The sequence below is a fragment of the Orycteropus afer genome, unplaced genomic scaffold (assembly GCF_000298275.1).
Source record: "Orycteropus afer afer isolate SDZICR_OR568_19922 unplaced genomic scaffold, OryAfe1.0 scaffold00021, whole genome shotgun sequence".
NCBI classification, from domain to species: Eukaryota; Metazoa; Chordata; class Mammalia; order Tubulidentata; family Orycteropodidae; genus Orycteropus; species Orycteropus afer.
This window is the reverse complement of record NW_006921608.1, coordinates 16,513,291-16,539,277: the sequence shown is the minus strand read 5'-3', so window position 1 is coordinate 16,539,277 and position 25,987 is coordinate 16,513,291. Positions and strand designations below refer to the sequence as shown.

Here is a 25,987-nt window from a genome sequence, read left to right as displayed (position 1 = left end):
TCTGGTTAGCAGTCAAGTGCCTTAGCCACTATGCTACCAGAGCTCCTTTATTTAATGCTAGAACAGTAAAATAGTCTGGGTAAGGTTAGATTAGGCAGTTGACAAAGCACTCAGGGTTCAAGGCTCAGAAATGAATAAATCAACATGGTTACTGTGCAGAGTGCATGAACAATATCTGTGGTGGGGGGATGGTGGGTGGTGAATGAACCTTCCTGTGTGGAGTCCATGGTCTACAGAAATGAGCTGACATCTTTATTTCTTTAAATCTCTTTAATGTCAGTTCCCATTTGAAGAAGTTCAAGACAAAATTATTTGCTCATAACAATTCAGTGCTTTGTGGTGTTGATCCAGGGTACACAGAATAGGCTTAAGGAACATGGTGGTGAGTGAGCCAGGGGAGCTGGGAAGCTGGGATCAATAGTCCAGTAGTCTCTGTAATAAGGTGTCATTTAGGTCGTACATTTTAGAGTATCTCCTTATACAAATAGAGTCCCTAGGAGGTGCAAACAGTTAAACACTCGGCTGTTAATCAAGAGGTCGGAGGTCTATGTCCTCCAAAAAGCACCTTGAAAGAAAGTCCTGGTAACTTACTTATGAAAAATCAGCCACTGAAACTCTATGGAGCACAGTTCTGCTCTGACACATGCAAGGCTGCCATGAGTCAGAGTCACTTTCCTTCCCACATGAAGCACCTAACTAGTTGGTTGGTTGGTTTATACAAATATGTATACATGTATCTTCAACTTGTAGCCAGGATAAGCCTGTTGCCAAGAGAACAGCTATTCCTTTTGACTGGGTTCCTCATTTTTCAGTTTTGTGACTGGATCCGAGTGTACTTTTTCTTACTGGAGTCTTGTGAGTGTGTATCTGATGAAGCCATAATAATCTTCATGACATGCCTGCCACCAGACTTCCCAAGTGAGTCAGCTCCAGTCTACTGGGATTACTGAGGGTAGTGATGGATAGCAGAAAAGGCTTACACTATGAGCTTTGGGGTCAGAAGGATCAGGGTTTAAGACCTGTTTCTGCTCCTGATAAGATATGCAGCCATGTGTATGTTGCCTCACCTCCCTAAGCTGTAGCTTCCTGAACTGTAAAATGGAGAAAATACATTAGCTACATCCTGAGGTTACTGTGAGGATCAACTGAGCAGCATTGAAACAACTAATGTATCTAAAGTGCTCAGCATACAGCCTGGCACATAAGAAACAAAAGAAAACAAAAAACCCCATTGCTGTAAAGCCAATTCTGGCTCATAGTGACCCTATAGGACAGAGTAGAAGTGCCCTATCGGGTTTCCAAGGCTGTAAATCTTTACAGAAGCAGATTGTCACATCTTCTTCCTGCAGAGTGGCTGGTGGGTTTGAAATGCTAACCTTATGTTTAGCAGCCAAATACTTAACCACTTCCCTACCATGGCTCCTTAATAGACATGCAAGAAATGCTAACTTCCTTTTGTGCTTTACTTCATTACCTAACACTTTTATTCTGCAGTTAACTTCCACATCAGGGTCAGGATGACACCAAGGAAGTGTATCTGGTTTGTATTTCTGTCTGCTGCTCACATGACTGTGTCTTCACTTACCTCTCTTGATAGCACTGAGATCTTGGCCATGTACCCTTCTGTGCCTGGCTTTGGATCCCATCAGCTTCTATGCACAATGTCAGGAGTAGACCCTCTTTCCCATCAGTGACAGAATCCTCTAGATTCCTCTGCACTGGTGCCTCTGCACGGGCAGCTTACTGGGCCCAATCGAAATAGTACCTCGACAGTGGTTCTGCACCAGCACGAGCTCTGTCCTACCTTCTAGCAACACTAATGCACCTTCTTCTTCTTTTTTTTAATGTCTACTTTTACTTTATTTGTTAGACACCACAGGTTTTGTTTTGCTTTTAAAAAAATTTATTTATTGTGATTTGGGTGAAATTTTATAAAGCAGATTTGTTTTACATTCAATAGTTCATACACATTGTGACAGTGGTTACATTCCCCAGAGTGTAACATCTCATCTCCCACAATAATGTACCTTCTAATGCCTCAGACAACCAGGTCGGACTGACATCTTCCATCCCTGGGATTCTTTGATTCAATGTTTGACAAGTCCCGATGTTCTTTTTACTTAGTCCCATGCACTTTCCACCTCATTTCCTCTATGTCACATCTGATAGTTCCTGCCTGTAGAGGAGGGTGCAGGGCCTGAGGAGGTGAGTGCTGCTTCCTGGCAGCTGCCCCAAACAGCCTGGTGCTGGCAGAAGAGGCAGGAAGTGACAGGGTAGGGCACCTATATCTTTTCTTGAGTTTATAACAGTGCTGTTTATGACCACTACGTTTTATTTGAGGAGTTATTCATCTAATGGAAAAAAGATGTCCTTTGTTCTATGAGTCCTTTAAGAAGAAACTCAGGTTGCCATCTGACTTTCATCATTTGAAACAGGCCTTAAGAATGTCAATATCATAGCTATAGCTTCTATGTCCCCATTTTGCTCTTGGATTTTCTTAATTCTCAATTTTTTTCTCCTTTTTTAGTCCCTTTCTTTTTCCCTCCTTCTCTTCCCTCCTTTTCTTCCTTCCTTTCATCCACTCATCTATTTGATCAATCCTTCAGTCTGCTGAATTATAATATAAGGTGATGACTTTTATCAGAGAGTTTTTGCATAAGGTGTGGTGGGAGAGTGGATAGAAGTGCCTTGGGCCTTGCAATTCATGATGTGTTTCTATAGTTTCTGTGATTTCTGTGAGCATTTGTCTGATGGTGTTTGATTTGCTTGGGCTATACTTTGTGTCTGTCTTTGTACTGCTTCTTTCCTGTCCCACACTTTCCGTTTTTCTCAGTCCTCATTTTCTGGGGAAGATTTCAATGGAAACTTAAGGAGGGGTTTGAGGGTAGGGTCATAGCAGGAATGAAAGACTTCAGAGTGATACTCTCTTCTGCTGTGATAACACCCTGTGACTTAACATCGATAACTCAGTTTCTGGACCGTTTAGTGAAAGATATTAAATAAATAAACTCCCTGCGGCCGAGTTGATTCTGACTCAGCAACCCCCTTTGGGTTTCTGAGGCAGTAAATCTTTATGGAAGTAAATTCCCAGTCTTCCTTCCACAAAGTGGCTGGTGGGTTTGAACCTTCAACCTTCTGGTTACCAGTCAAATGCCTTAGGCACAACGAAAATATATGTCGGAAAGCAATTCTACATTGTTACTGCTGGTTTTTATCTCCAACTTATATGGTCTACCTGTGTCACCAATATTTGTCCTTATTTGGTCTTTCATATGTCTGAGAATGTTCTCGGGGTAAAAGGGGATGAACAGTGTGATCTAGTTGGAAAGGCATAGATGCTGGGATAAAAAATGTCTGGATTCATATCCACCTCCAGCACTTATTAGCTCTGTGATGTTGTGCAAGGCACTGAAGTTCTTTTAACCTTTGCTTCCTTATCTATAACTTAGAAACAATACTCCAGGTATTATAATACTCCCATATATTGCAGAATTGTAAATATTAAATGAGATAATTTCTGGAAAGAACTTAGCACAGTGTCTAGTAGAGTAGTAGGTACCCAGTTAATCTTGGTTTCTTCTCTCCCCCAACCAACCTCCTTTGTGGTGGCCAGCTGTCTCTCATATAGCACCAGCTGGACTGTACATACTTTCCCTAGTATGTAATGGCTCTCCACCAATCTTTTCCTTGATCACTTTTCTGCCTTCCTTTCATATTTATTCCATTATGACTCTCCCACTGGTATAATCTCACTCTCTGCAGAGAATAATGAAACATGGTTGTTGGAAACATCATTGTTTCCTTAGAACTTAAACCAAACCAAACCAAACTCACTGCCATTGAGTCGATTCCAACTCATAGCGACCCCCTTTGGGTTTCCGAGGAGGAAAATCTTTACAGAAGTAGATTGCCCAGTCTTCCTTGTCCAGAGTGGCTGGTGGGTTTGAAACACCTTCTGGTTAGCAGTCAAATGCCTTAGGCACTATACCACTAGAGCTTAAAGCACCTACAATGTTACTGGAAATTTTTGTTTTCCAACAGAATTTATTGTTGTCAGTAAAAAATTAATATATTTATATTTGGAGTTTATTTTTCACAATAATCTTGGCAGTAATACTTTTCTGATTTTTGAGAAGCCTGTGATTTTTGTGTACAAAAAGTGCCTTTTGCTGATTTGTCTCAGTGGATGCTAGGTTTGTCATTTTTTAGATTCATTTTCAGATTTTCTGGAGCTCAGTTCCCCAAAATGCAAATAAGTCTTCAGTAACCCATGTGAGAGATAAATTGTTCTCCTTTTCTGTCCCCTACTAATTCAAGGTAAATGATTTTTGGACTCAGCAGTTCAAGTCTTTTGTCATCTTTTTTGTTGTAAATTTGGTTACCCCAAGTTCCAGTGTTGTTCAGCATCTGGTGCTCTTAGGGACTATTGCTTATTTCCATCAGCCTAGGAAATGGCCTTATGAATACCTTCTGGATACAGGGAAACACTGTCTGATACATGACTGGGCAATTTTGTGACTAGCCCAGAAACACTGTCTGATACAATGACAAAAGATGAACCATTTAGGTATTCAAAATACGACTGGGAAAGAGCTGCATCATCAGAGGAGAACCAGCCTTAATGATATAGATAAAGTAAAGCTTTTGGGACCTCCATTTGCTTACATGGCATGACTCAAACTGAGGAGAAACAGCTGCCAACATCTGCTAATAATCAGAACATGGAATGTACAAAGTATGAATCTAGGAAAATTGGAAGTTGTCAAAAATGAAATGAAACGCATAAAGATTGATATCCTAGGAGTTAGTGAGCTGAAATGGACTGGTTCGGGCCATAATCTACTATGATCTACTGTGCCAGTAATGACAATTTGAAGATGAATAGTGTGGCATTCATCATCACAAAAGATGTTTCAAGATCTGTCCTGAAGTACCATGCTGTCAGTGATAGGATAATATCATACGCCTACAAGGAAGACCAGTTAATACGACTATTATTCAAATTTATGCACCAACTACCAAAGTCAAAGATGAGGAAATTGAAGATTTTTTTCAACTTCTGCAGTATGAAATTGAACAAATATGCAATCAGGATGTGTTAATTATCACTGGTGACTGGAATGCAAAATTTGGAAACAAAGAAGAATCACCAGTAGTTGGAAAACATGGCATTAGTGATGGAAATAGTGCTGGAGATCACATGATATAATTTTGCAAGACCTATGACTTATTCATTGCAAATACCTTTTTTTGACAACACAAATGGCAGCTATACATGTGGGCTTCACCAGATGGTGTACACGGAAATCAGATTGACTACATCTGTGACAGGAGGCAATGGGAAAGCTCAATATCTTCAGCCAAAACAAGGCTAAGAGCTGACTGTGGAACAGACCGTCAACTGCTCATATGCAAGTTCAAGTTGAAGTTAAAGAAAATTAAAACAAGTCCATGAATAGATTTGATGGATTAAACACCAATGACCAAAAACCAGAGGAGTTGTGGGATGACATCAAGAACATTATCCATGAAGAAAGCAAAAGGTCATTAAAAAGACAAGAAAGGAAGGAAAGACCAAAATGGATGTCAGAAGAGACTCTGAAACTTGCCCTTGAGCAGACAGTAGCTCAAGCAAATGGAAGAAATGACAAGATAAAAGAGCTGAACAGAAGATTTCAAAAAGCAGCTCGAAAATACAAAGTCAATTATTATAATGAAATGTGCAAAGATGTGGAGTTAGAAAACCAAAAGGGATGAACATGCTTGGAATTTCTCAAACTGAAAAAATTTAAGCCTTGAGTTGCAATGTTGAAAGATTCTATGGCCAAAATATTGAATGATGCAGGAAATATCAAAAGAAGATGGAGGGAATACACAGTCACTGTACCAAAAAGAATTGGTTGATGTTCATCCATTTCAGGAGGTGGCATATGATCAACAACCCATGGTATTGAAGGAAGAAGCTGAAGCTACAGTGAAGGAATTGGCAAAAACAAGGCTCCAGGAATTAGCCATTGAGATATTTCAATGAACAGATGCTGCATTGGAGGCACTCACTCAGCTATGCCAAGAGATTTGAAAGGCAGCTGCCTGGCCAACTGACTGGAAGAGATCCATATTTGTACCCATTCCAGAGAAAGGTGATCACATAGAATGTGGAAATCGTCGAACAAATCATTAATATTGAGCACAAGTAAAATCATACTGAAGATAATTAAAAAATGGTTGCAGCAGTGTATTGACAGAGAACTTCCAGAAATGCAAGCTGGATTCAGAAGAAGACATGGAACGAGGGATATCATTGCTGATGTCAGATGGATCTTGACTCAAAGAAAAGAATGCCAGAAAGATGTTTACTTGTGTTTTATTGACTATGCAAAAGCATTTGATTGTGTGGATCATAACAAATTATGGGTAACATTGAGAAAAATAGGAATTCCAGAATACTTAATTGTACATAGACCAGGAGGCTATCATTTGAACAGAACAAGGTGACACTACATGGTTTAAAATAAGGAAGGGAGGACTTCAGGGTTATATCCTTCACCATACATATTCAATCTGTATGCTGAGCAAATAATCTGAGAAACTGAACTATATAAAGAAGAACATGAAATCAGGATTGGAGGAAGACTCATTAACAACCAGTGATATGCAGATGACACAACTTTGCTTGCTGAAAGAGAGAATGACTTGAAGCACTTACTGATGAAGATTAAAGACTACAGTCTGCACTATGGATTACACCTCAATATAAAGAAAACAAAAATCCTCACAACTGGACCAATAAGCAGCATCATGATAAATGGAGAAAAGATTGAAGTTCTCAAAGACTTCATATTACTTGGTTCCACAATCAACACCAATGGAAGTAGCAGTCAGGACATCAGATGACATATAGCACTGGGCAAATTGGCTGCAAAAGACCTCTTTCAAGTGCTGAAGAGCAAAGATGTCTCCTTGAGGACTAAGGTGTGCCTGACATAAGCCATGCTATTTGCAATCACCTCATGCATGTCAGAGCTGGACAATGATTAAGGAAGACCGAAGAAGAGTCAACGCTTTTGAGTTTTGGTGTCTGGAAACATCTTAGTACAATGTCTGGCATAGAACTAAGTACCCAGTAAACCTTGTTTCCTTCTTCCCCATCTTTCTTTTAATTTGGCCCTCTCTAAAATTACATTGGTGTTGTTGCAGATATTTTCTTTCTTGTTTTTTTTCATTATTTTATTTTATTTTTGCAGTGTCCCCTTCCCTGTTCTCCCACCCCAGTAACCAACAAAGAAATTTTCCTTCCATATATAAAGCTGTCCTTAACTTTTTACAATAATGAACTAATACAATATTTGTCCTCTGTGACTGACTTTTTTCACTCAGCATAATGTCCTCCAGGTTCATCCACATTATGCAGTGTTTTGTCGATTCTACATTATTCTTTAGTGTTGCATAATATTTCATTGTGTACATGTACCATAGTTTGGTAGTCCATTCTTCTGTTGATGAGGGTGTAGATATTTTCACCATTATGTAATTGCTCTCCTGTGATCCTTTTCTTTATTACCTTTCTGCCCTAACTCTGGGCTCTATTATGACTCTCTTTTGCTCAGACAACCCCATTCTCTGTCCAAAACAGTGGAAACAAAAGGAAAATCAATTTTCTTTAGATGAAGTCAACAGTGATGATGGTAAAGATGATGATTATAAAGATAATATGGGAATTTCTTATTCTCTTTAATCTTCTAGATTGTATACTCCATGAGATCAAAGAGTTTGACTGTCTTCCTCAACCCTAAGTCTCTCAGTTTCTGGAACAGGAATTGTTTCCAAATGAATGAATCTGATATTTTGGAGTTTGATTATGCTATTTAATCTATTTTATTGCACACAGTTGGCCCAAATATCTATTTGTTGCTTTGCGAGTTCACTTCTCCCATTACAGAATTTCAGTTCCTTTTTTTTTTTTTTTTATGAAATAGAATTCTTAAATGTATGCTCTATGTTCAATATGGACATTGATGATGTGTCTTAATGTGTCAAAAGTGGAAATTAAACATAAATAAGTTAGAACAGAACAGGAAATGGTGTTCTTGAAATGTTAGTGATTACGCAGGGAAACATCTCTAGATTGATTTTAAGGTTTAAGGACGGGGGTCCTGGGAAAAGCTCTGAGAATGGAGGCAATACATTCCTTCCCACGTGAAGCAAATAACTTTGCATGGATTTGGTTTCATTTCAAAAGTGGAGTGTTCACAGACTGTGAGCACACCCTGTATGCTCATCGCTAGGAGGGCAGCAGATAAACTTCTAAGAGAACAATCCCCTGAGGTTTTAAGTAAATTTTTACAAGCTCCTATAAATACTTTTAACAGACTATGTAAAATTCCTCCCTTGCCTAGCAGCTTTTATATATAAGATGTGACAAAACAACCCAGAGAAGCAAAGGCTCCAGAAGATCAGATAATCCTTTTCCTTAGCAATGAACCTTAGTTCATAAATTGTGAAGCTTTGAAATTTCCTGTAAACACCAGTTTGCTCTAAGTTTTTATTTAACTAGAGGATACAAATGTGTCTCACGCTTTCCATAATTAAGGCCTGAGAATGTTTGTGATAAATAGCACTTCTCTTGGGAGGCCAAACACTTCTCTTGATGAAATGCCAGTCCCATATCCCTGTGGATACCAAAACCAAACCAAACCTGTTGTCATTGAGTCAATTCTGCCTCATAGTGACCCTAAAGGACAGAGTAGGTTCCCAAAGGTTGCGTTCTTTACGAAGGCAGACTGCCACATCTTTCTCCCACAGAGAAGCTGGTGGGTTTTAATTAGCAGCTGAGTGCTTAACCACTGTGCCACGAGGATTCCCTGTGGATAGGGTGCAGTATTTGTAGGGTCACCATTTCAATAGCATAGGTCTAACCAAGATTGTTTCCACCTAACCCGCCTGCCTAAGCCCTATCTTATTTCCAGGCTTTCCTGTCCCTGAGGCAAATGTAGCTGATAACTGATTTAATGTTTAAAAATACTCTCTGTCCAAAAGTGTTTTTTGGAAAAAAAAAATCTAATCTATATCTGTCTTGTTGCAGCTTAAAACAATTTCCATTAGGTACGCTAATCTGTTCAGCAACAAATATATGTACGGCTCTTTTGATTTACCATGGACAATGGCAGTAGGTTTTGGTTTTTTTGGGTGGAAACCAAAAGCAGAAAGTACATTAATCATGATTAGTTGTCAAATGGGTGGAACAGAAAATAACAGCCTTGCAGTTCAGAAGTAGGAGAGAGTGGAGCAGGAGAAATCTGAATTTGGTCTTAAAGGATGGTTACGATATGGGTAAGGTGAGACAAGATGAAGGGCAATCCAGGTGGGATAAATAATGTGAGGAGAAGCAGAGAGATGGGAAGAGAGGGAGGAGACAAATTAATCTGGAAATGAAACTTTGGTCAGAGATGTAGCTGGAGATAAGCCTGGAGAGGCAGACTGAAATCAGTCTGCATAGGGCCTTGATGCTGTACTGAAGAGGATGGACTCTAGCCTATAGACCAATGACCTCCAAAGCCAGGGGGGTATGCAGGACAATCCTTTTGGGTACTAGAAATACTTATTCTTCATCTAGAAAAAGAAATAAATTAATTTTTATTAATACTTATTACATGGATTGATAATACTGTATATGTAATTTATATATAAATATATGTATGTAAGTGATGCACACTCAAAATTATTTTACTGATAGAGATGCATGTTCAAAAGAATTGTAGGTGATGGGGGAGCTGCTTAAAGGTTCTCATGCAGCCAGTGACATGTTCAAAACAGTATTTTAAGATGACTCTGCCAGCAGTTAGTTACACAGGGAGGACTGGAGGAAGCAGTTAGTTGCCAAATGCAGCAATTCAATGGGCCTAGGATGGTAAGGAGCTCTGGTAGCATAGTGGCTAAGAAACTTGCCTGCTAACCAGACGGCTGGCGGTTCAAACCCACCAGCCACTCCTCGGAAGGAAGGTTGGGCAATCCTACTTCCGTAGTGATACTGCCTCGGAAACCCAAGGAGGGGTCGCTATGAGTCGGGGCGACTTGACGGCACATAACAACAACAACAGGTTATGGTAAGGAGCTCTGGTAGCATAGTGCCTAAGGCATTTGACTGCTAACCAGAAGGCTGGCGGTTCAAACCCACCATCCATTCCTTGGAAGGAAGGTTGGGCAATCTACTTCCGTAGTGATACTGCCTTGGAAACCCAAGGAGGGGTTGCTGTGAGTTGGGTCTGACTTGACGGCACATAACAACAACAACAAACGTTATGGTAGCCACAGTAGAAATGGAAAGGAGGGAGAAACTTCCAGAGATCTTTTGATGATCTTGTTCTTTTCAAGGTGAGATTTTCCCCTTAGCAAGAACATTCAGCAATCACTTTGGGGGCTGAGAACGGAGCAGTGCGCAAGTTGAGTGGCTTTTTTTTGTTGTTCAAAACTGAAAAATGTATTCGTAATACCAAATACGGTATGGTTTGACCAACTAAACTTAAATGGAACCAACAGTTTCCCCCCCAAAAAAAATCATGAGTAATTACTGGCCAATCATAAGTATCAATAACTTTATAACTAATTTCTACGTAAGGACAATCTTTGAAAAGATGGATAACATCCTCTCCACCACAAAAAGGAGCACCTGAAAGGGTTATCAGAAGTAGCTTCATGATGACTCCTGCCTTATCAAACAATTTATGCCTCATATCTGCTGTTTGGTGTTGAAAGGGGACCCAAGAAATTTTTTCATTTCAGTTGTGTGTTGAAGATATATTACTTTTTGATAACCCCTTATTCCAGTGCAAATATACTTGTTTTTTTCTTGCACAGCTTGATCTTCCCAAGAAATAAAATTTAAAGAACCACTTTGGTTAATGTAAATTTGTAAAAGAAGTCATGGTACTTGTATTTGATTTACCATCATTTTCTAAAACAACAACAAAAAAGTACTGTGTGTTTAGCTCCTCGTCATTTGATGTCTCTGCAAGGTAGAATTCTTAACAAAAGTGTGATATGGAGTTCAAATCTATCATTACCCAGCACTCTCAATTTCTCTTTGAAGATTAAAACACTCTAAATAATGATAGGGGAAAAGAACCAGTATGTTTTAAAATGTCAGCTAGATCAGGTTTGTGATCTATACATAATACTAATATTATCTTAGAAATATATTGATGCAAGAGTCCTACTATCAGGCAATTTAAGTAAGAAAAACAAGTTCACATATTAACTCTAGTCAGGCATCAGATATAAACTTAACATTTGTCTCATTCAAGTTAAAATAGACTACAGATTATATGTGTGTGTGTTTGCCTATGCAAGCATGTATATGTGTGTGCATGTGTACACACCTATGCAACCATGTGCATGTGTGTTTATAATTATTTTTTGCTGAAAATGAGTAGAATATGAAGTAGAAAAAATAGATATAACCGATTGGCTCATTCAAAAACAAAGGGGATGAGATTAGATGTTCCACATTAACTAAAAGTAAATATTCTCATATGCTTCTGGTGGGAATACAAATTGGTAACTTTCTGTAGGGCAATTTGGCAAAATGTGTCAAGAACCTCAAAATGTTTATACTGTTTAGAATCAATAGTTCTACTTTAAAGAACATATCCTAGGGATAAAAATCTTAAATGTCCAACAGTGAAAGAGTAGCCAAAAAAATTGACTCATTTTCTTTAAGATTATTGATTATAATAAAGAAAGGTTGTATATGCTACGATTTTAAGTAGAAAAGTAGTATAAAGCCATATATAAAATGTAAACATTTACATATATGTACACAAATATATACATACTAAATTTAAAAATAAATGCAACAATATACTTATAGATTATTTTTGTTTTCTAATTTTTAATTGTTTTCCTTAGTTTTTAGTTAAAATGGATATATATTGTTCTTATAACCAGAACAATTACCAAGAATTATTAAAATAATAATAATAATAATTAAAGGGAACTATTGAAGTTTAAAATGCAAATACCTATAATTTAATTCAGTTAACTGAATGGAAAGATTTCTGCAATATATTTATTGAATGACTTGACCAAGAAGCACTGTTGATATACTACATTTTGACTAGACCCAGGTGAATCTAATAGCAACTGAAGCAAATGTCCAAGTTGAAGCACATCTAATTATATTGGCTATTGGAGTGGTTTCACCTGCATTCTTTGGGCTTTGATGTCACAAAAATAACATGTCTGATCATCTTTCTAAACTGAGGCAACACCATCATGCTTCAAGAGACAGTATATATATAGATATATGACTGACTGTCATATACATATATGATGTGCATGAATGCATTAATTTACTCATCAGTCATTCAGTGAATAAGCATTTACCCAGCACTTGTTAAATAGCAGGCATCGGACCAGGATAATGTAAAAACAATGAGTAAGACTCAGAGAGCTAATGGTCTGGACAGTAGGTCAACATTGAAGTGTGGCTGAGAATGAAAACAGACATATATGTGAAGTTCTAGAGGAGCTTTGACAAAGGAGCAGCCAGCCCTTATCCTGAAGCTGGGGAAGCCTTTCCAGAGAAAGTAATATTAGAGTTGGGCTTGGTTGAGCGAGTAGGAGTTTGCCAGATGGAAATGGTGAATTTCTAGTCACCAGATGGAAGAAGAGCAAATGCAGAGGGCCAAGGATCTGATACAGTGTGGCATGTTCCGGGACTGGTAGGAAACATGGTGTGGCCAGAGCTTAGGATGAAAGGCAGGAGCAGGAGATAAGAGTGGGTAACCAGATTAGGGCCAGAAATGGACTTTACATACTGGTAGTCACAGTGTTTCTACTTCAGGAATGATGAACAGTGATTTTTCTGGCTAATAGAATCCTAATCATTATAATGAGGTAGGACTGTTTCCTTTTAATTATGGAAATTATAACTGTTATGACCTGTTCCACATACACAGGTTATAAATATGATCACACCTCTTTAATCTCCTTTACAGTTAAATCACCCAATCCTCCACATGTCTTATTAGCAGGAAGTTTAGTATCTCTGCTAGAAGTCTCTCCCTCCCGCCCCTAAGTTGTTCATGGATACTGGGGCTTGTTGTTGTTGTTATGTGCCCTCGAGTCGGACCCAACTCATAGTGACCCCTCCTTGGATTTCCGAGGCAGTATCACTACAGAAGTAGATTGACCAACCTTTCTTCCAAGGAGTGGCTGGTGGGTTTGAACTGCCAGCTTTCTGGTTAGCAGTCAAGTGCCTTAGGCACTACACCACCAGAGCTCCTTACTGGGGCTTAGTCAGCCCAAACAAATCAGTCCTGCTCTTGAAACCAGTAGCTGGAACCACTTCTGGCTGCTGCACAGTATCACTTACCATGTGTATTGAATGAAGGTGTGTTGGTGCTACAGATCCAGTCCTGGTTTCAGCCACCAAAACCAAACCAAACCCATTGCCATCAAGTTATTCCAACTCATGTTGACCCCCATTGGGTTTCCAAGGCTGTAATTATTTACTGAAGTGGATTGCCTCATCTTTCTCCCATGGAGCAGCTACGGGGTTTGAACCACCAACCTTTTAGTTAGCAATCAAATGCCTTACCCACTATACCACCAGAGCTCCTAAGCCACAGGGTACCCAATTTGGGTATTAAGGTCCCTTTGCTTACATTCATCCTCAACCATTTTCCCACTTAAAGGATGGGTCTGGAGAAGCTTCTGTAATTGGCCACATGTTAATCTGAAATTAGTCTTTCCTCTAGAACCTTAGGCCATTGTTTTCAACTCAGGTCAACAGCACAGACTCTTCCTTTTTTATCAGGGTCATTTTATTTCAGTGACTTCTAGGACCTTCCTGGGGCCTTAGTGTCACCCTGATCCAACAGGTCTCTCACCCCCTGTCCCCAGTCTAAGGAAACACAGCTGAAGGCACTGGGGCTTCCCTCTCAAAAGGCCCCAGGTTTCCTTTACACACTGATTCTCCTCCTGCCCGGTGTTCAGGTTGCTCAAACATTAGCAGCTTGCATGATGGAGTTTAAAAAACATGTTATTGCCCTGACCAGTAAGTACCCCACACCCAAAAAAAACTTACTAGTTTACATTTTACATAATTAAAAAAAAAAAAATCAAAGGCATCTGCCAAGAAGAAAAATCTTCTTCAGGTAGTTTTCTATTCCTGCCTATACAGAGGTTCTCTGGTGGTATGGTGGTTAAAGCATTTGGCTCCTAACCAAAAGGTCAGTGGTTAGAACTCACCAGCCCCTCTGCAGGAGAAAAATGAGGCAATCTGCTTCCGGAAAGATTTTATAGCCTTGGAAACCCTGTGGGTCAGTTCTATTCTGTCCTAAAAGGGTCACTATGAATCAGAATGGACTCCTAGCAGTGGCTTTGGTTTGGTTTTTGGTTTGCTGAAAAAAGAAGTAGTTAACAATTTATTTCACTAAAATAATTAATCTCTGTCTAACCATTCTCCCTATTTTTTTTTAAATCAGTAACAATATACTCATATATTATGACAAACTGTATAATTTGTCCAAGGTGGAAATAGGTTTCAACTCCCAAAGACATGTGTTTACCCACTGAGCTTTACTCCCTCTTCTCATTCAATTTATATGCTAACATGCCATCATTTATTTTTATAACTCATGTGGCAGTTAAGGTTATATGTCAACTTGGCTGGGCCTGGTTTTGAGTGGCTGGCAACTGGTTATAGTAATTCCCCACGATAAGACTGGTAATCATCTCCATGGTGGAATCTACTGTGAGCAGATGAGTAGCTGCCTTAGGGATATGGTCTGCTTCCAATGTATAAGAAGCAGCTTTGAGAAATGTCTGTAGCTTTTTGGCATGCGTGGACCCTGTATATAGCTGAGTCTTCATTCAGAAGCCTGTCATGTTGCCTGCTGATCCTTGGACTGTTTCTGGACTTGAACTAGTGGCCTCCTGTGTTGCTTGATAATCTTGGGACTGTGCCATTTTACTTGTTGACCTTGGGTTTGTTAGGCTCAGCAGCCAGCAGCTGCCTGAGTTAAGAGAAACTTCCAACTTCATTGGGCCAGGAGCAAGAGGCAGAGCTGAATCCCAAGGTCGAGGGTCCTTCACCCAGCCCCTAGAGCTGGCACTTTGAATTCAGACTTCTAGCCTCCTAAACTATAAGAGTTTATCTCTGTTTGTTCAAGCCATCCAGTTGTGATATTTTCTGTTAGAGCAGCACTAGATAACCAAAACACTCATATACTTTACTTCTTATAAAGGAGCCCTGATGGTGCAGTCAGTGGTTGAAGCAAACAGCCACAAACAAAAGGTCAGTGGTTCAAACCCACCAAATAGATGTGATGATTGGCTTCTGTAAACACTTACAGCCTTGGAAACCCTATAGGGCAGTTCTGTGTTGTCCAATAGGAGTGCTGTGACTCAGAATTGACTCAATGGCAATGGGTTATACTCATTATATTAGCCAAGTTAATTGTGGAAATAGAATCCTCTTTAATGTAGGCTTTCTTTTCTGAAGTGTTGCTAAAGGCAGGTTGAACAACAAGTGTGTTTATGAGCTAGTGGAAAAATAAGTATATTTCCTATAAGAGAAAGTTGTTTTTTCTCTAATTAGGTCACAGAAGAAGAATAGTATTCATACATAGTTCTAGGAAGGCTTGAAACTAAGGGTGAATGGGAGTTTGGGTCAATACACATTATTAATGCATAGAATTCTTTAAGATTCACATTTGGGAAAGCTATCTTCAAGGCTAAATTAATCTGAGCTGTTCTACTGAAAGTCAAGTTTATTTGCTTTGCTTTGCTCTTGATGCAAATCTAACACAGTGAACTGACATTTTCAATTTATCTGCCTAATGATAGTCACCTCTCAGACATCTCTTCTTTTAATTTCGTATTAATGGGGGGAAAAGGCCAACAGATTTTTTTCACCTCTTCTCATAGGCACTATTTGCCCAAAGGATTATTACTTCTCTCAATGAGAGTAAGTTAAACCCAAAGCATACAAATAAACACCAGTTGCAGGCAAGTCGATTCCAACGCAAGGCAGCTCCATGTGTTTCAGAGGAGAACTCCACTCCACAGGGCTTTCAATGACTATGACCTCTCAGGAGCACATCCCCAGGGCTTTTGGTTTAGTAGCTGAGTACTTACTGGGTTTGTGTTCTCAGGGACTCCAATAAATGCATGTATTTTATATTTCATAAACAAAAACAAAGTCCTGACACATTATCAGTAATTTTTGTTCTTTTAGAGGAAAACTATAATGCTGCAAAATGTTTGTTGCAATACCTGGAGGTCTTCATAGAAATTTCATAAAGTCAGGGGACCTTTGGGCCATTTCTGTACATCTATGAGAGAATCAATTACCTGTACTCTGACAAAACCCCAGTGAGCCGTGACTCCAGGCAACTAAGACCAGGGCCCACCCTCTAACCTCCAATTCTAGGACTTTCTTTCACGGGCTTGCTTTGGGCTGGTGCTGTATACTCCTGAGCCAGGGCAGGGTTGGAAGCAGGACTATGACTGGTGCTCCTTTATCCCCCATTCAACTACAAAATGAATCCCTACATTTGACCTCATATCACTTTGTTTTCTTGCTATTTGTTCTGGTTACCTAGTGCCACTATGACAAGAATATCCCACAAATGGGATGGTTTGAACAAACAGGAGTTTATATTCTAACACTTTGGAGGCTTTAAGTTGAAGTTCAAAGTGCCAGGCTCTAGGGACTGGGTGAAAGCCCCTCCACCTTGGACTTCAGCTCTGCCTCCTGCTCCTGGCCCACTGAAGCTAGAGGCTTTTCTTTATTCAGACAGCTGCTACCTGCTGAGGCTGACAAGCCCATGGTTGACAAGTAAAAAGGCACAGTCCCAATGTTACCAAACCACACAGCAGGCCATTAATTCAAGTCCATTGAGAGCCCCAAGGTTGGCAGAGCATGGCAGGCTGCTGAAGAACAACACAGTTACATGTGGGTTCAAGAGTGCCATAAGCAAGAGGCCATTCCCAAAGCTGTTTCTTATATATGGGAAGAAGACCACAGACCCAAAGCAACCCTCAGCTGCTCCAATAGATTCTACCATGAAGTTGATTACCAGCCTCACCATGGGGAATAACTACATTCATGCTCAGCCATTCAACCAGGCCCAGCCAAGTTGACACACAAATTTAACCACCACACTGTTGTTATTATTGCTTTATTTTATTTTACTTTATTATTCTTTGAAATTCTTGGCTTTTGAAATTGGTTTGGATTTGAAGTACACAGCAAATGCTGTCATTTAAAAATGATAAATATAGACATCCTTAATTGAATTTATTCCATTTTCAAATTTATTAACTTTTTTTACTTCACTCAGAAATGAAAAATTCTGATTGGCCCTCTCATAGGCTCCTATGTCTGTTTGTTAGAGTTTGGATATGTTTCATGTTGGGCTGGAGGAAACATTTCATATTGAAAGAGGTTATGTGGTTTTCTACAGGTTAGGCCACAGTTCCTTTGGCTGGATATATCCATCCTGTATTACAATAGGTGCTCCATCCAAGTCTCCTGAGGAAGAGGAATGAGGACTATCCACTCTTTCCTAGTTCTCCCATGGAATCTATCTGGGACTGATTGCTGGCACTGACTGAAAGTTGCCTAATGGGCAGAGAGAGAAATTAACAGTGTTGGAGAACCTACTATATGCCAGACACTGGGTTTAATATATATTTGCCTTGTCTCAATTTTCTTAACAATTCCATTAAGCAATTATCATTTTCTTTAGTGTACTATTGAGGAAACAGAGGCTCAGAGAGATTAGGTAACTAATCCAAAGTCCCAGCACTAGGAAATGGCAGAGCTAGGAATCAAATATCATCCATTCAGACACTATGGCCAGTCTGTGGTGACTACACTTGGTTCAGGGTGTAGTCAATGAACGAAATCCCATGTATTCTTCTTAAGTTTAGGGACAATGAGTGTATGAGAGTGGGGAGACTTTAGGGTTCAGTTCAGTATTTTTAAGCCGCTGATTCCTATTGCTTCTGGCAGGACTTTGATATTGATTGTTTAGTAGGTGCTGATGTTCCATGCTGACATGTGCTGAGCTTCTCAGGGGCTTGAAGGAGGCTCTGTTTGTCTTTTTAGGGCCAGCTATACACCAATAGCTATGCTGTTATCGCATTGAGGCCTTAGCATTTCTCACTTCAAACCGATTACTTCTTTATTATCTTAATATGACATCATTGACCATCTGTCTGGTTTGAAATGTGAAGAAAACTAATCCTGTACAATAATGACTTTCAAGTGGAACACCAAATCTATAGGGATATTCAAGAATTTTCCTTTTAAAAAATGAATTTTCTCTAGCCTGTGCTAACTGTCCATTTATCCATATTTATAGAAGTTCATCATTTAATAATTTGATATCATTTTGCTTGTGAGGGCAGGCATATTTTAAGATAAAGCATTATTCCCCTTTCTTATTGATTTAAAAATGTTTAGAATTTTCATTTGTAGCATGTAAGCAATAATACTTTATTCTTTGTTATTTTTCCCTATGTTATAAGCCAAATGGCATTTCATTTAAATTGATTCTAAGCACATTTCTTTTAGAGAAACCAAAGATTGTGATCTTAGGCCACACTGATTAAATTTCATTCTGAGTCAACAGTTTGCTATGTTTGTGCTGAGCATGTGAGCAGGTGGTTTGGTTCTGCGACGAGGGCAGTGGTCCCCCAGGATTCATCTTCACCAAGCACAACAATGCCTTTGTAAGAAGTTCCTCTTCTCTCTGAGGGGCAAAGTGTACATTCAGTGCCTGGATATCCTTTATTTAGTTGAATAGTTCATTTATTGAACTTCTGTTACATACCAGGCATAGAGGTGTTTTACATACATTATCACATCTCATTAAATCCTCATGGCCACCTGTGAAATAGTTATGGCATAGGCATCATTATCTTCACTTTCCAGGTGTTAAAGTTTAGTGATTACACAGATGGTGTCTAATAATGTCAGGGTTCCTATGTCTGTGTGACTTTTCAACTATAACATCTTGCCCAGGGATAAATTAGGAGAAGAATTTTAGGTGAAACTGGGGAAATAGTGAAAGGGCCTTGGATTTTATTCTGCGAGTGACACCAACATTTTCACTCATTCATTCAATATGTAAGTATTGAGCATGTACTAGGTGTCAAATGAGGGCAGTGATGGTTCAGTGACAGAGTTCACCTTCCATGTAGCGGGCACTGGTTCTGTTCCCAGTCAGTGCACCTCAGGTACAGCCCCCACCCATCCGTCACTGGAGGCTTGTGTGTTGCTATGATGCTGAACAGGTTTAAGCAGAGCCTCCAGACCAAGACAGACTAGGAAGAAACACCTGGTAATCCACTTTAAAAATTCAGCCAGTGAAAGCCCTGTGAATCACAGTTGTTCAATCCCATTGTGCATAGAGATCACCATGAGTTGGGGACCAAATAGAGGGCAGCTAATAACACCAGCAACACTATGTGCCAAACTATCTAGGCAGTGATGATGTAGCAGTGAATTAAAAAATAATAATAATAGTAATAAAAACCCCATGAATCCCTGCCTTCCAGTTTACAATCTAGCTATTGAAGGTACTGAGCAGAGAAATGATGTGGCCTGGCTTGGTTTTACCAAGATCCTCTAGCTGCAATGTGAAGCATCCCCTACAGAGGGACAAAGGCTGTGACAGGGAGACCAGATAGGAGGCCAACGAAGCAATCCAGGCAAGAGAAGATGATGTCTTGGACCAGAGTGGTAGCAAAGGTGAGAGGCTGATTCTAAATCTACATAGAAGGAAATGCCAATGGGATTTGCTGATGAATTGCATGTGGAAATTGCTTTCCCAGACTTAAATTTGAACTCAGGTCACTCTTCAACCTAAGCTCCTTTTAAACTCCTTAAAATCAAACCAAACCAAACCCAGTACCATCAAGTCAATTTTCAGTCATAGTGACCCCTATTGGGTTTCCAAGATGGTAAATCTTTATAGAAGTAGATTGCCCCATCTTGCTTCTGCAGAGCGGCTGGTGGGTTTGAACCACCAACCTTAGGGCTGGGCCTACCAAAAGAGACTACCTGTTAGTGGTAGGCAGAATGGACCTCTGTCATTTAAGCTGTGGTCAACCAGCCATCTCCCTTGAAGGCCATGTGCCTCAGTGGCAGCACTGAGGTGATGACATTTTACATTTGTAGTATGTCCATCTCAGAGCCACTCAAAGTACATTTCAGTCCTGCCCTGTGCCCCCTCTGTAAGGAGGCAGGAGAATGAATCCTCTTAATGGAATTTCAGCCCAGCTTCATGTTTTTCTGCCTTTGTTATTCCTCAGAAATGACATCATCAGAATAACCAAACTCACTGCTGTCGAGTCAGATCCAATTCATAGTGACCCCTCCTTGGATTTCCAAGGCGGTATCACTTGGAAGTTGATTGTCCAATCTTCCTTCTGAGGAGTGGCTGGTGGGTTTGAACTACCAGTCTTCTGGTTAGAAGTCAAATGCCTTAGCAGTCAAATGCTTTAGCAGTCAAATGCCTCAGGTACATCAGGTCTGAAATAAATACAGATTTTAATTCCTGTTCACAAAGTAGAACTTTTAATGTAGTACTGTTTTACCTTTTTTTTCCCCCCAAAGTTTAGGAAACAGAACTTCCTTTGGAGATAGCTTTTACAGAATAGATGTAGTCACTCAAAACTGGTGCTAACTCCAGGATACAGCTTTGTATTCCCAAGACAGTGTAATGACCACCAAGTTGTATGTGCCATTGTTATTGCTGTTGGGTGCTGTTGAGTCATTTCCAACTTACAGCAACCCCATGCACAACAGAGCAAAACACTGCCTGGTCCTGCACCATGCTCATAATCCCTGCTATGCTTGAGCCTGTCCTTACAACCACTGTGTCAATCCATCTCATCAAGGGTCTTCCCCCTTTTTGCTGACCCTCTACTTTACCAAACACGATACTCCTCTTCAGGGACTGGTCCCTTCTGAACATGACCAAAGGACGTGAAATAAAGTCTGGCCATTCTTGCTTCTAAGGAGTATTCCAGCTGTTCTTCTTCCCAAACAGATTTGTTCGTTCTTTTAGAAGATCATTGTATCTTCAATATTTGTCACCAACACTGCAGTTCAAATGTCTCAATTCTTCCTCAGTCTTCCTTACTAATTTTCCAGCTTTCACATGCATACGAGGCTATTGGAAATTCTATGGCTTGGGTCATGTGCACCATAGTCTTCAAAGTGACATCTTTGCTCTTTAACACTTTAAAGAGATCTTTTGCAGCAGATTTGCTGGTGCAATACAATTTCTTAACTGCTGCTTCCGTGGGCATTGATTGTTGATCCAAGTAAAATGAAATCCCTGACAACTTCTTTTCTCCATTTGTTGTGTTGTTGCTTATTGGTCCAATTGTGTGGATTTTTGTTTTCTTTATGTTGAGATGTAATCCCTACTGAAGACTGTAGTCTTCGGACTTCATTAGTAAGTCGTCTTCACTTTCATCAAGCAAGATTGTGTCATCTGCATATCTCAAGTTTTCAGTGAATATTCCTCTAATCCTGATGCCATGTTCTTCTTCAGAGTCCAGCTTCTCAGATTATTTGCTTAGCATACAGGTTGAATAAATATAGTGTAAGAATACAACTCTGATGCACAGCTTTCCTGATTTTAAACCATTCAGTATTCCTTTCTTCTGTTCAAATAAGACTGCCTCTTGGTCTTGTGGAGGTGTATATGCAGTAGTAAGGCAAAGAAAACATGTCTTCATTCAGTTATTTTTTGTTGGCCTTAAGTGAATGACCTTGTATTTCCAAATAGTAGAGGAGCATGGCCATGGGCAGTCATTACATTATTAAGGGCAGCATGAGTGGCTAGCTATACTTGTAGAATTAGACTAAGAAATAATCCCTTACTGTAGGGATGAATGACTGGGTTTCAGTTATCTGCTTGGAGACCTCCTAACTGTGTCTTCTGGACACAATCTAATATCCCACTGAACTTGGGGATACATTGAGTCTTGCTGGGCAGTATATCCAGTTTACAGTGTAATTAGAGGCTTTCCTTCCCAGGCCTGCAGACAGAATTTTTGACACAAACCCCTCTCCTACTAACCTTCCCTGGAGATCTGCCCTGAGGCTGCACCTTTCCTGTGTCAGCTACACCCTGAATCAGGCAGCTACACAGGCAGGTGACAAGTGTCTCTGATTCCCTCCTTCTTCCAGAATGCAGAGAAGGGCATCTGCCAGCTTTTTAAAATCCAAAATCACCTGAAGTATCACTTGTTTCATTTTATTATTTTTCCTAGGACTGCGCCCAAAGAGGACTCTACGCTTGGTACTCTGGACTGCGGAGGAACAAGGTGGTGTTGGTGCCTTCCAGTATTACCAGTTACACAAGGTATGGCCAGGGATTGCTGGACATTTGCAAGTATAAACCAAAAGCATTGGTGCTTTTGTTTAAAAATTCCTTTGATTATCCCACCTAACACCCACAACAATACTTTGAGGTAGGGAGACCCTGGTGAACACTCCTTGCAAAAGCCTTCTTCATCCAGTTCTATAAGTGAGAAGGTGCTGGTGAACTGGGAGTGCTGAAGTGTGGAGCAAAGGATTTTCTTGTTTCTACATCATGGTCTGTGGTGCAGAAGAGTATGAAGGGATGGACACTGGGAGGAGGTAACTATGGGGAGGAAGTGGGAGGGGAGCTGCTGCATTGTAAATTTTGGTCAATGACATGAGACAAAGTATATGTGAACTGCTATATGAAAAGTGAATTTACTCTGTAAATCTTCACCCAAATTCTAATAATAATAAAAAAAAAAAAGATAGACCCTGAGTGCATAGAGACTGAAATTTAAGAGAAGAGACCAAGCACTAAACTTCAATTACATTGTAATGTGTTTAGAGTTCTGATGGAGAAGTAATTAAGTATTGATAGCACACAGCAGAAGTTCATCAGAACTGATCTTAGATGGCGAGGGGGTCAGGATAAGCTATGTGAAGGAAATGATATCTAAGCTGAGGTCCAAAGACTGAGTAGAAGTAAGGCAAGGAAAAAGAGTTGCAGAGGAGGTGGATATTCCTCTTGGTAGATCAAAAAAATATATATATAACAAACCCAAATCACTGCCGTTGAGTCAGATCTGACTCATAGTGACCCCTCCTTGGGTTTCTGAGGCGGTATCACTGTGGAGGTAGATTGGCCAACCTTCCTTCCAAGGAGTGGCTGGTGGGCTTGAACCTCCAGCCTTCTGGTTAGTAGTCAAATGCCTTAGACATTTAGGAGGTAGAGTGAGCGCAGCATACAGAAGACACTGAAAATACTTGAGAGTGGCCTTGCACAGTGGTAGGAGCATAGAGAAGAGCTCTGGTGCTATAGTGGTTAAGGCATTTGGCAGCTAACCAAAAGGTCAGTGGTTGGAACCTCCTAGCCACTCAGCAGAAAATAAGATGAGGTAGTTTGCTTCTGTAAAGATTTACAGCCTTGGAAAGCCAACAGGGGTCACTCTGAGTTGGAATGGACTAGATGGCAGTGAGTGAGTGAGAAGAGCGTAGGGTAGAAAGGTAAAAGAGAGCCTAAGAAGAACTGCAAATCATGGTGAGAGGTTTGGGCTTTATCCTAAAGGCAAGAGGAATAAGTGAATTAAGTTATGGTGGAGCTTTAAGATTCTGTGCATCTTGAAAACTATAGAAAACACAAAACTTAAAATACTTGTTCTGAGTTCCTTTATTCTCTATAATATATTCCAAGAAAAAAAAAAAATGGTTTTAAACTGTAGTGGATCAGACTTGAAATTTCCTTGACCACTGACATTCCTTAGATCTGAGAAAAGGTTTACAGTATGTGCCGCTTATAGCACTATTGCAAGCCTGATGCCCCAAATGACTTGATTTCAAACTTCTAAGAGGTTGGCAGGGATATGGATCTCCAAGGGACAGTAATCACATTACCAGAGCTTGTTTATTGTGATGGTATCCATGTTGCCTTCACACAAACGTGTCTAGAGATTGGTGGCTGGTCTGTACTGCAGTTTCAAGAACGGAAAAAACAAATTCCAGAAAAGGAAAATATAGGATTCTTATTTGAAGATAGCTCTTTATCTTCCCTTTAGAAAGATGTTCTGCATGTTTTACATGATGTAGCCAGTTGTGAAGAACTTACTCTGGATTCAGTGATTACCATATTGATAGAAACACTGTGAAGAGCATAATCATTTCTGAAGTGGCTGAATTTAACTTAAAAATTAAATGTAATGTAATAAGCAACTCACAAACCAGGAGCAACAATTCAGATTGCCTTTCTACTTCTCCATAGCTTTATTCAATGCCAGGAGACAGTCAAACAATGTCCAGAGAGATCCTCTGTTCTGAATAAGGTGATGGTACCTGCTGAAACAAATAAACCCTAAAATTTCAGTAGCTTAACATGAAACTTTATTTCTTGGTTGCTTAACATCCAGTCAGAAAAAGGGCTGTACTCTACACAGTTATTCAGTGATCCGGGAGGACAGACAGACTCTTCAGAGACATGACTTTTAATATCACCTTAAGCATCAACATGGCAGCAGGAAGAGAGTGAGAGTCGTATATGGAACGTTTCTATGGGCCATTCAGGAAGTGGCTCACATTACTTTCACTCACATTCCATTGGCAAGACCTAGTCACATAGTCCAACTGCATAAGAGGTTAGGAAATACAGAATCTGGCTAGGCAACCACTTCCCGGAAGTAACTCTATACTGCAGAAGGGGGCACACAAGCTTTGATGGAAAGCTGGCTTTCGCTGGGGTCTTTTTCTCACTTTTTGTCCTGGTTCTCAAAACACCTCCAGCTTCCCTGAAGTTTCCACCTCCATGATGCTCAGAGATGAGCTGCCTAATAGAATTCACTACCACCATTCCTATCCAGAGGCCTTTGCCAATCAAGATACACAGGCACACTCACACCCATACAGAGGAGAGCTGGACTCCTTTGTAAATCCTAGCTGTGCCAACTATATTGTACATGTCAAATGCATCATTAAAGAAAGACCAAACTTTTTCCTACAATTGAACAGCAGAGTTAACCTCAAATCATATGCCTATTCTTGGACTTTATATAATGGAATCATAGAGTATATACTTTTGTGTCTGACTTCTTTCACTAAACAATATGGTTTTGTGATTCATCCATGTTGTTGCATTAACAATAGTTTGTTCCTTTCTGTTATTGAGCAGTTTTCTACTGTATGGATATACCACAATTTTTTTTATCCATTCTCCTGTTGATGAACATTTGGGTTAAATATTTTGGTGGAGATATACATTAAATACTTAGGAGTAGAATTGCTGGGCCATATGATAGGTATCTATTTACCTTATTAGAAACTGCCAGAGTTTTCCAAAGTGGTGGGACCATTTTGCATTCTCACCAGGAACATATGAGTGCTCTATTTGTCCTTTATTTTCCCAATACGTGCTATTATCATCCTCTTAAAAAAAAAAAAAAAAAGACTTTTGTGGGCATTATATTTTTCTATTTTGCAAGGTAGAGAGGCCTGTAGAGTTACAAAGAAAAGTTCTGCCTCCACTTTTAATGGCGTTTGTTTTTTGACCCTTCTCCGCTTCCTTGTGTTGAGACACCTTCATTCTGTGTTCTGCCTTATGATTTGAGGGAAGCTGAAGGCTCTTGTACCCTGTATGAGGTCTGTGGGGCCGTTAATGGTCAGAGTAACTCTATTTCAGTTTGGAGGAATGGCGATGTCCAGACCTCTACGACTGCTGCTTGACAAAGCTCCAGCTGTCAAGAGTCTTGGGTAGAAGCCAATTTCACCTTTACTTTCGATTGTATTCTGGTCCGTTATCTTAATTGTTACAATAATCTTTATGGTGATCATGCTCCTTCTGGTTCATCCCAGAGGGTCCAAAACTGATTTTCATGTTTCCCATGAATCAGGCCACCTTCCAGATGACTCTCTGATTTCCAATTCCAAAAACCCCGGTTTTCCTAGAAA

The 25,987-nt window shown here is 39.9% G+C and overlaps 1 protein-coding gene across 1 annotated transcript in view; it reads left to right on the top strand.

Annotated features, from left to right (window-relative positions):
- Positions 1 to 25,987, top strand: part of CPQ (carboxypeptidase Q) — a 554,741-nt gene that overhangs the window by 377,250 nt on the left and 151,504 nt on the right. The window contains exon 5 of the mRNA XM_007934848.2: positions 22,303 to 22,394. Coding sequence (XP_007933039.2) covers positions 22,303 to 22,394 — 92 coding nt within the window. The remainder of the gene's footprint in view (positions 1 to 22,302; positions 22,395 to 25,987) is intronic.